This window comes from Panthera pardus, unplaced genomic scaffold (assembly GCF_024362965.1).
Source record: "Panthera pardus isolate Hobbes unplaced genomic scaffold, ASM2436296v1 HiC_scaffold_11, whole genome shotgun sequence".
In the NCBI taxonomy this organism is placed as follows: Eukaryota; Metazoa; Chordata; class Mammalia; order Carnivora; family Felidae; genus Panthera; species Panthera pardus.
Genome location: NW_026526666.1, coordinates 8,917,347 through 8,929,100, shown reverse-complemented (window position 1 = coordinate 8,929,100; position 11,754 = coordinate 8,917,347). Strand labels below are relative to the sequence as shown.

The 11,754-nt window shown below is 38.0% G+C and overlaps 1 protein-coding gene across 1 annotated transcript; it reads left to right on the top strand.

Annotated features, from left to right (window-relative positions):
• The first annotated feature begins 1,815 nt into the window (after positions 1-1,815).
• On the top strand, positions 1,816-6,292 carry TSHB (thyroid stimulating hormone subunit beta). Its single transcript, XM_019457937.2, has 3 exons — positions 1,816-1,918; positions 5,378-5,540; positions 5,955-6,292. The coding sequence occupies exons 2-3, from the start codon at positions 5,379-5,381 to the stop codon at positions 6,207-6,209; spliced, it is 417 nt and encodes a 138-aa protein (XP_019313482.2). The 5' UTR covers positions 1,816-1,918; position 5,378; the 3' UTR covers positions 6,210-6,292.
• Positions 6,293-11,754: the final 5,462 nt, after the last annotated feature.

Sequence of the window (11,754 nt, the reverse complement as noted above, 5' to 3'; positions counted from 1 at the left end):
AATAGGTTAAGTTTGGTATCTTCATTTCAACTTTTCCTGTTTTCAGAGTTTTTCTCTTACTACACAGTAACTTATATTTCTGATATTTAGAGGCCTCTGGCCTAGCTATTCCTGGTATACATACCAGATTCTGCCTTGACCTCTCCATCCTACCTCCAGAGCGACGCACCTATAACAGGACTCATTTTTTGCATTAACTTTTATTAACAAGAAAGACTAGGATAAATGAAGATCAATGGGATTGTCAATAATCAAGAATAGTATCTATAATTTATTGAATATCTACCATGTGCCAGATGTTCTATTATTTTCTCAAATTCTTTTAAAACCACTAACCATGATGAAGGCCTTGGGGAATCAGGGCTTACAGAAGGGCTGCTTACTCAGTTAAGTATTGAAGGATGAGTAGGAATTAGGTGGGATGAGGCACGCAGTGGGGGATCAGGCAGATGTTCCAGAGATAGAGAATGGTATATGAAAGGACTTGGAGGCAAGAAAGAATGTGACTAATTTGAGAATTCCATTTAGATTGGCTGAAGGACATAGAAAATGCAGACAGGGTGGGGAAGTCAGGGTGAGGGGTGACAGATAAAACCAGAGAGGTAAAATAGATTGCCAGGGATTTGTAAATGTTACTAAGGAGTTTGGACTTTTTTTCCTTGAGGGCGGTAGAAAATTCTCGTTGAACTTTTGGCATATTACCTTGTTACACAGAGGCAAATGGGTTAAAAGAAGTAAAATTGAATTACAGCTGTGTAGATGGAGAAAAGTGTATGTCGGTTTCAAAAATTCAATAATTATGTTTTCATGCCCTTCCTCAGCCATTTATACATTAAACACATATAACGACTGCCTGCTATATACCAGGCATTCTGACTAAATAGTTATTAAACAAGTGAGTATTGAATTATCATAAATTAGCTATCATTTATCGAGCACTTATTATATGGCAGATACTGTGTTAAGTGCTTTACATAAACACTGATACTACCTTTAAGTACGTGATGAAACAAAGCTCAAGCATGCTAATGTCATAGTAAATGGCAGAGTCAGGATTTGATCTCAGATCAGTTTGACATCTTGTCAGATTTGGTCATTTACTTAAATGACCATTCTTTCACACATGTAAATTTTGTTTATTATTTTTTCAAATCCAAAGATAGAACAATAAAATATTTTGAACTAAAATATTTGAACTAATTAAATATTTTTTTATTTTAATCCACAACACATATGCTAATTGCCCTGGGTTTCCATAAAAAAGGTGCCTTTGTTTTGTAGATGAGCAAAATTTTCTATTATCTGTAAAGGAGCATTCAGGCAAAATTTGGGACACTCAAGCCCCAAATAAATTTATTCCCAAGATTTACTTAGGTGATGTTGAGGGGGTTTTTTTTGTTATGTTTTTTTTCCTTCTGTGTGTATCCTTTGTTAATATTAATAAATATTAATAAAGGATGTATTTAAAAGGGTAATTTTATTTTGAAATTAGAGAGAGGAAAATTCATGCTGCAATAATGTCAGAGTTTCCAGGGGAATATGTTGTGAAATTGTTTGTCTAAACACATTTTATTTGGGGTTAAGTATGAATTTTCAATAGATGTTTTTTTCAGATAAGAAAGCAGTAATTCAAACGCAATTATATAAACAAGAAGATCAGAGAGGAATTATCCTGAAGGGTATAAAATGAACCAAGAGCTTTTAGTCTGGGTCATTATACCATCAGCTCACCAATGCAAAGTAAGGTAGGTGTCTACACTGAAAAGGCTTTGTGAAATGAAATGTTCTTACTTGAATTCTTTCTTCATTTTCATGATTTTAGCTAATACTCAAAAATGGCAAGTGCTAAGTGATAATTTGCTTCAATAGACTCCAAGAATTCTAATTACTGCTCCAAAATTGTTCAATGGTGGTGGAGGTGAGTGAATGACATATATAAAGATATGAAAAACTACATTGACTTAAGGTAAGAGGAACAACTGGTCAGTTCTCTAATGAAGGCTGATTGATGTTCATGGCTTTCTCTGGTTACATTTTGATTTAAACATTTTTATCAGTGTATTAGATCCTGTCAATTACTAATGGTTATGTTTGATGATCATATACTTCTGGGAAAACTTACAGTAAATTCACTTTGGATAGTGTCTAATGTACACACCTGCCTTATAGTATATTTTGGTTTCCAGAAAAATATTGCTTTAGTGAAGTTCTGGATTGCTCATAGGGTGGGCAATTGATTTTTTTATGGCATAGTAAGGAATTTGGAGACAAAAGATAGGCAAAGGAATTTAGCAGAGTAGAGAGCAATGTGTTTATTAAGAATGAAGGTAGTGAGAGCAAAAAAAGAGGGAGGGAGGAAAAAGGTGGGGTAAGTGGCAAAGGAAAGAAGATACTTTATATAGGAAAAAATGTCGAAAGTGTAGACAGATGGTCATACCACTGAAAGAGGCATCTCTCATTATTAGGACCTGAAATCATGCCTTCTGTTTTTAGGTGCTTAATAAATCACTTATGATGATTTTAAAGAGGCATTTAAGTTGCAGAGATGAGAATCCAGGTGACAATAAAGGAGAAATTATGGCAGATCATATAGGGAGGTATTAACTAATAGTGATTTATATAGTGTTATATAGTTATTAGTCTTTGTTCCATAGCATTCCAAGAGCTTCACACATATTGTTTTATTCTTTTTATGATTTTCAGGAAGGAGCATGTGGAAAAATGAAGGCAAATGATATTAAATTGCTCAGTTACTCATAATTGTAATGAAATCTGGAAGCAGAATTCTAGATCACTAACTCTTATAGCTCAGGGAACTGGCACTAATTTATCACATAGAATCACAATCTATTTGTGCTGAAAAGACCTTCCTGATCATCTTCTAGTTCTAAGCCTTCCTTTTATAGATGAAGAAACAGGCTCAGAAAGATTCTGTGGGTGAAGTTTTACTATTTGCAATGAAGGGGAAAGAACAATTCTTACTTTTTTTTACACTCACAAAAATATACAGCTACTATTGCTTGTAATTCAGCACTTAAAAAATTATTTATTAAAAAATTTTTTTTTCATTTTATTTTATATGTGCAAGAGAGAGAGAGACAAAATGTGAGCGAGGGAGGGGGTGGGGGCAGAGAGATGGAAACAGAATCTGAAGTAGGTTCCAAGCTCCACGCTGTCAGCGCAGAGCCTGCCCTGGGGCTCGAACCCATGAACTCATGAGATCATGACCCGAGCTGAAGTCGGACACTTAACCAACTGAACCACCCAGGAGCTCCTAAACATGTTTTTATTCATTTTTGAGAGAGAAGGAATGCAAATGGGGGAGGTGCAGAGAGAAGGGGACAGAGAGTCCAAAGTGGGCCCTGTGCTGACAGGAGAGAGTCAGATGTAGGGCTCGAACTCAGGAACCATGAGATCACGGCCTGAGCTGAATGAAGTCTGATGCTTAACCGACTGAGCCACCCAGTAACTCAGCATTTTTAATTTTTCCTTTTGTTAGTTCAGAGTTTAACATTTATAAGAGGAACTCTCAAAACATATACAGTATCCATAATGAATATGGCAACAGTGGGTAAAAGTTCTAAAACAGTGTTTTATCCTACAATTAAAAAAAAAATTGTTAGGTTTACTTGTCTCTTTATGTTTTCCAGATGAGAAAATAAGGCCCAGATAGATTAAATATTTTAGTCAATTTCTCATAGATCTATGGGAGATCTTGAAATAGCATTCTGTTTCCTAACTCCAGGACCAATATTCTCACCAGATCACCACACATCTATTGTATATAGAATCACAGACAGAGCTAATAGTTAAAATATCCGAGTTAATTATTTTTTATGCAAAAACCCAGTAGTTGGCTAGACAGGCAAGAACCATATGATCATGATGGCTGAATATTTTATATCATTCTTAGAGAATCCTCTAAATCTGTGGTTTTAAAATAATGGAACCAATTCTCTACCATAGACGGAGCTCACATTTGTGAAGCACTTGAGAAAACCAGACCCATGAGCCAGAAATTCTTATATTTTCACTCCTTAACTGAAATACCAAAAAATTCCAAAGAATACTTGAATATGCAACATTTTATCCAAAAGAGTTAACCAGAAAACCCTTTTAAATGGGTTACTTCACTTCCTTGTATATTATACAGGAGACGTTTTCTATAATTTTGTATCTTGGAGTCATGATTTGGACTCTTTCAGAGCACTTAGAACAATGCTTTTATTATTAGTGTTCACACTTCTCTCCTTAGACTGTTAGCCCTTGAAGTCATGGACCATAGCTTATCCATTTTGTATTTCTCATCGTCTGGTTCAAATGCTCAGTATATGTTTATCTAATTTATCTGCTATAAGTCATAATAACATTATCCATCTGCTTAGAATGACCCATCAATATTGAACAGACTCTCCATTAAACAGGTTCTATTGAGATACATATTCTCCTTCTACTTGAGGCACAGTGGACCCTCTGTTATCTTCCAGGTAGTGAAACCTCATTTTATTTTCCCGGCTAACCCACAGTAGATCTGTCCTTGAATGGTATTACTCTCACTATGTCAACCTATATTTTTTGTTTCTATAATTTGTTTTAAGATAGTGCGCCCCATACATTTTCTTAGTAAAATAACTTTTATTTGTCCAACTCCACTTCTTTCAACCATCAGAGAATATTCTCAGGGTTGGAAAAGGGGGGGGGGTTCTAGATTTCTGGGTTAACCCTTTAACACCGGTTAGAATAACACTAGGATAGTTGGCCCATTCTAGGCTTTCTCTAGCTTCATCTTCCTTGCCGGACATTGGATAGAATTGTATGCAAGCTTATTTGCATTGAGATGGCACTACAGTTTGATTATACATTTTCTTGGTTTCTATACGCTTTCTAATTATGACTAGTCTGTTGGCCTTTTAAACTATCGAACCAAAGATTTTAGAAAACTGCTGTTTTGAAAAGCCCCTACTGAGGGCTGTTAAGTCACTTCTTATAATTAGAGGCAGGTATTTAAACTGTTTCTACCGAATGAATTGTTTTGCGCTGAGTTGACCTTATGTGTCTGTCACTTTTCTGTTGTGATGTTTCAGGCTTTTCATTTCACTGCCCAGTGTTGTTAAGTGGCACTGGCAAGCAGGACATTTGCTATGTGAGTTCCTACACTATGACGTATATGGCTCATGGCCACATTATAAAGAAAGGTTATTGAGAGTACTAAGTATGTAAAAACACCTAATATAGGGCCTAGGACAAAGTAGGCATTCGATAAATATATATATTTACACACACACACATGCACACACATATGCACACGCACTGTAGCTCTTTCTAAATGTCCTAAAGGATTCACGTAATAGATTCTTTAATTTTGTCTTTGATTTAGCATGACTGCAATCTACGTGATGTCCGTGCTTTTTGGCCTGGCATGTGGACAAGCGATGTCTTTTTGTTTTCCAACTGAGTATATGATGCATGTCGAAAGGAAAGAGTGTGCTTATTGCCTAACCATCAATACCACCATCTGTGCTGGATACTGTATGACACGGGTATGTAGTTCATCTCACTTCTTTTAGCTGAAAATTAGATAAACCTAGACTCAGTCCATTTCTATCCAGAAAGGAAATGAGATAAATCACAACCTCATTTCGCAGACCTAACGGTCATTGGCTCCTTAGAGGTAGAGTCCCTAGGTTATAATATACGGACCTACTCCATACAGTTGGTACAGATAATTTTTACAATAGTTTTACTCCCAAAGTTTATTTAAACCTTATCTTGTTCCCACGATCAAGGATAAAAGAGAGGTGTGTGTGTATGTCATTTTTGTCTCTATAGGATTCAGTGTGGATATGCTGAATTGGTATTGGGGAATGGGACTAAGGAATCCTCCCCCAGTCCTATTTGTATCTATGGGATGTAAGCGAATTAACATTTTGCTTCCTCTTCTGTTCTTCCCTCAGGATATCAATGGCAAACTGTTTCTTCCCAAATATGCTCTGTCCCAAGATGTTTGCACCTACAGAGACTTCCTGTACAAGACTGTAGAAATACCAGGATGCCCACACCATGTTACTCCCTATTTCTCCTACCCGGTAGCTATAAGCTGTAAATGTGGCAAGTGTAATACTGACTATAGCGACTGCATACATGAGGCCATCAAGACAAATGATTGTACCAAACCCCGGAAGTCCGATGTGGTAGGAGTTTCTATCTAACTTCAATAGCAAGTTCACTTGCGGTTCAGTTCAATGTGTTTACCTGGAATACAATTAATAAAATGCCAATATGTTTCACAACACACTGTGTACATTTTGAGTACTCTTTCATCCAAACCTATACCCACACATGCATTAGAGAGCTTAGGGGATTTAGAAGAAAAGGTCAATGAAACAGCCTTTTGAGCTCGCATAAAGGATGGTTTCCACATGGAAGGGCAGAGAGCAGGTAAAATGGTGAACAGGGATATCAGACACTGATGAAAGCCAGCCTTGAGCAGGCTTTAAAAAAAATTTTTTTTTAATGTTTTATTTTTTCTTGAGAGAAAGAGAGAGCGTGAGTGAGGGAGGGGCACAGCAAGAGAGGGACACAGAATCCGAAGCAGACTCCAGGCTCTGACCTGTCAGCATAGAGCCCGACGTGGGGCTCGAACTCATGAGCCGTGAGATCATAACCTGAGCTGAAGCCGTGAGATTGTGACCTGAGCCGAAGTCGTGAGATTATGACCTGAGCCGAAGTCGGACGCTCAACTGACTGAGGCACCCAGGCGCCCCCTGAGCAGGCTTTCTTAACAGAAGGTCATGAGGTTTGTCTTGATATAGAAAATGAATGTGGGGATGCTGCAGAGTTATAAGTAGAGGGTTATGTGATCAGAAAGTGAAGGAATATATGGCAACAGGGTACTGGAGACACTGACTTCCAAAGGCTAGAAGCAGGACTGGAGTGGAAATGGTGGGTAAAGGATATGTGAAATCTGCAATATAGCCTTTTATTCTAGGCTACTCAAATGCATATGATAAAACTTCACCAAAACTCAGAGGACAGTATATTCCATTCTAAAAACTGTTCTCTTTAATTTAATTACTCTGATGGGCCAACTGACTTATGAAAGTTATACGCCCAAAAGCCTAGAAAAGAGGCCATGATCATTTTACATGTGGAAGTCTAAATCCTTTGTATTCTTTCAAGTAATAGGAGACACTTTTCAGCATTTATACCAAGAGTAACTTGTGCTGCTTTGGCTTTTGATGTCCTGAAAAACTAGAAGGATTTTGAAAGATTTCAGGGACAGGGGGAGAATGCTAAGGGATTCAATAACATAGAATCATCCTAAATTCTAAACCTTCATCAATATTGAAACACTGTTATCTGGAAAATGCACTTGGTAAGTGGCCGTTTATTTTTCTTTTCTGTCCTTAGGTACTCTTTCATGAGTTTGGTTTCAGCACACGTGTGATGCGAGACAGACCTAGTCTAACCTCAAAAAGACTTGACCTCAAAAAAGATGATTTATCATGTATTTGCCCATTTCTCTCCATCTAAACTGCTACCCTCAGGGTAAAAATCAATTATCAGCAGGGATGGTTACCTTTGCCATACCCCACAGTCACCGGCTACATTCAGCTGGGCATCTTGTAAATGCCCGCATGCAGACACGGGAGAGCTGGGCGAGTGCGCATGCGTGTGTGTGCGAGTGCGCATGTGTGCAGGTGTTCAGGTGGCATAGATGGATTACCACCAAGCCCGTGCTCTGTCAATGGGGAGGGAATAGTTGCACATTTATAGACAAAGTCAGGAATGCACATTATGCTTACCTTACTGTGTTTGAGGTTGACAGTACAGTTTCCAAGTATTAATCTGGGGCTTTGGGTTCTTATATCATTTGATAACATGAACACGTTAAAGCTGCAGGATTATAACATCCCCTCTGAAAACTGTGTATCAAACATAGATCTCTGATTAATGAGTAAACTCTTTAATGTTCAAACCTAACTGGCACTAATCACGTGATTCCATGGCTTTCATGGAATCTGAAAGATATTTTCCAGTGACTTGAACTGTGACTACGCTGAGAGATTTAGGGAGGCCCCTTAAACAGACTTCCACTCAGAAGACATTGCATAAATTAGCTTCCTATACCTGTAGGGAGGAGACTAGGCCTGGACATGGCTGTGGTGGGCCTATACCATCATGGGCCACAGAACCCTAGAATGGCATATCAGAGACAACTTGTCTCCACCCACTGAAGGCAATCCACTTAGAATAGGGGCACGTATAAGTTATACTGAACTATTTTTAAAAGTGAAGTAGTCTAAGACAATCCTTAGGAGAAGGGTTTGGGATTGGCACGATCAACAATTTGCCTCAACTGGATCTAGAAACACATACATATGGAAATGCTCTTTTGGAGGGTATCGATGTTCTTTGGGTTTAAGAGAAGCGGAATGAATAGAGAGCTCAGAAATGGGAAATAAAGAATCATTGCTGGTGGAATAAGTGAAAGATGGAGACTTTGGAACATCTTCTGAAGTGGCTTTTAATTCAACCTAAAGTTTAAAGGAGTCAGTTCTTGACAGAAGTTTGAGACTCAGGTCTGTAAAAAACCCTTTTGTTCCTCATTTGACTCTGAAATATAAAGAGTTTTTTCATAAGTAAATGGATCTGGGATCAGTGCAGCCGCCATCTCTGCTTTTCTAATAGCCAAACTCCTCAGAAGTATGTAAGAAAGAGAAATAAAAGGCATCCAAATTGCAAGTAACACTGTCACTATTTGCAGATGACATGATACTACATATAGAATACCTTACAGACTCCACCAAAAACCTGTTAGAACTAATAAATAAATTCAGTAAAATTGCAGGGTACAAAATCAATCTACAGAAACCTGTTGCACTGAAAACAAACACTAAAAAACCCCAGAAAATTATCAGAAAGAGATTAAGAAAACAATCCTATTTTCAATTCTATCAAAAAGAAGAAAGTATTTAGGAATAAGTTTAACAAAGGAAGTGAAAGACACTGAAAACTCTAAGACATTGATGAAAGAAATTGAAGAAGACACAAGTAAATGGGAAGATATTCTGCTCATGGATTGGAAAAATGAATATTGTTAAAATCCATACTAGCCAAAGCAATCTACATGTAGATTCAGTGCAATCCTTATTAAGACACAAGTGGCGTTTTTCACAGAACTAGAGCAAACAATTCTAAAACTTAAAACTTGTGTGGAACCACCACAGTCCCTGAATAACCAAAGCAACCTTAAAAAATATTTTTGTTTTATTATGGAAGTGTAGTTGACATATGATAGTATATTAGTTTCCGATGTACAACACAACGATTCAACAATTCTCACTATACATACAACAAAATATAATATATATATGTGTATGACATACGTTGTATACACTACAATACATATTACTCATTGCTTACCACAATAAGTGTAGTCATCCTCTGTCATCATACAATGTTATTCAATATATTGACTATATTTTGTATGCTGTACTTTTCATCCCCATGAGTTATTTATTTTATAACTGGAAGTTTGTTCCTCTTTTTTTTTTTTTTTTTCAACGTTTTTTTATTTATTTTTGGGACAGAGAGAGACAGAGCATGAACGGGGGAGGGGCAGAGAGAGAGGGAGACACAGAATCGGAAACAGGCTCCAGGCTCCGAGCCATCAGCCCAGAGCCTGACACGGGGCTCGAACTCACGGACCGTGAGATCGTGACCTGGCTGAAGTCGGACGCTTAACCGACTGCGCCACCCAGGCGCCCCTGTTCCTCTTAATCCCCTTCATCTACTTCATCCATCCTGCCACTCCCCTCCACTCTGGCAACTACCAGTTTATTCTCTGTATTTATGAGTCTGTTTTATTTTGCTTGTTGTGTTTTTTTTTCTTTGCTTTTAGACTTCACACCTTGTGAAATCATGTGGTATTTGTCTTTTTCTGTCTGACTTATTTCACTCAGCACAATACCCTCTAGGTCCATCCATGTTGTTGCAAATGGCAAGATCTTATTCTTTTTTATGGCCGAGTAATAGTCCATTGCATATATATATATATATATATATATATATATACATATATATATATATACACACACATCCATTCATCCATTGACGGACATTTGGGTTGCTTCCGTATCTTGGCTATTGTAAATAATGCAGCAAGGAACATAGGGGTGCATATATCTCTTCAACTTGGTGTTTTCATTTGCTTTGGATAAATATTCAGAAGTGGAATTGCTGGATCATATGAGAGTACTATTTTTAATTTTTTGAGGAACTTCCATACTGTTTCCCATAGTGGCTACACCAATTTACATTGCCACCAACAACATACGAGGGTTCCCTTTTCTTCACATTTTCATCAACACTTATTTTTTGTTTTGCCATAAAAAAGAAGTAAAATCTTGCCATGTATGACAACATGAATGGACCCTGAGGGGATTATATTAAGCAAAATAAATCAGTCAGAGAAATGCAAATACTGTATGATCTCACTTATATGTTGAATCTTGAAGAAAAAGAAAAATAAGCTAGAGATACAGAGAACAGAGTGGTGCTTGCCAGAGGTGGGGAGTTGGAGGTGAGTGAAATAGGTGAAGAGAGTCAAAAGGTACAAACTTCCAGTTATGAAATAACTAAGTCATGGGGATGTAATGTACAGCATGGCATCTATAGTTAATGCTGTATTGCATAGTGGAAAGTTGCTAAGTGAAGGTAAATCTTACAAGTTCTCATCATAAGAAAAAAAATTCTGTAACTATGTACGCTGACGGATGTTAGACTTATTGTGGTGATCATGTCAGGATATACACAAATATAATGTACATCTGAAACTAATGTTGTATGTCGATTATACAGTATCTCCTCAGGAAAAAAAAAAGATCTCATTTATATAAGAAATTGCCCCTCTCCCACTTCTCACTAGCAAGTCTAAGTACAGTAAAAATTGTTTTTATCAAGGTAACTTCCACTCTAACCCCCTATTGCTCAATATTGGATTCTTTCCTACCCTCTCATCTCTCCTGGCTAATTCCTAGTTATCTTTTCAAAGAACTCTGGCTCACATTCTCTACTTCTGTGACCCTCCTTCCACCTGCTGTTTTTGTCTGCCTAGCGTTCATGTCCCTTCTGGTAGGTGCACCTCGATTTTCCTTTGGGCTTCTCCCCCCCATGTTTGTTTTCTCCCTCCCTCCCTCCCTCTCTCCTCCTTCCCTCCCTCCACTCTGTGGCACCGCAGCTCTTCGCTCCCCTAGTTCACCTCTTGGCACACACCTGCTGTGTTCTCTGCCTCAAATTATGCAGGTTGTTCTGTTAATCCTCAGATCAATTTCATAGGTGTTCAAAATGGGTTGATGTTGATCTGTGTCCAAGGAATGACACAAGCCCAGGGTCCCCTTACTACTCTGCCATCTTAACTCCTCCCCACACTGAAAAAATTTTGAACGAGTTACAAAATCAAATTTGAACTCTTTCAAGATCACTTAGCTTTAGTATGAACAGTGACTGGAGGACAAAGTCAGAGGATTTCATGAGGATTTAAAAAAATTTTTTTCATGTTTATTTATTTTGGAGAGAGAGAGAGAGAGAGAGAGAGAGAGCATGAGCAGGGGAGGGGCAGAGAGAGAGGGAGACACAGAATCCGAAGCAGGCTCCAGGCTCCGAGCTGTCAGCACAGAGCCCGACATGGGGCTCGAACTCACGAACCGTGAGATCATGACTTGAGCCGAAGTCGGACGCTTCACCGACTGA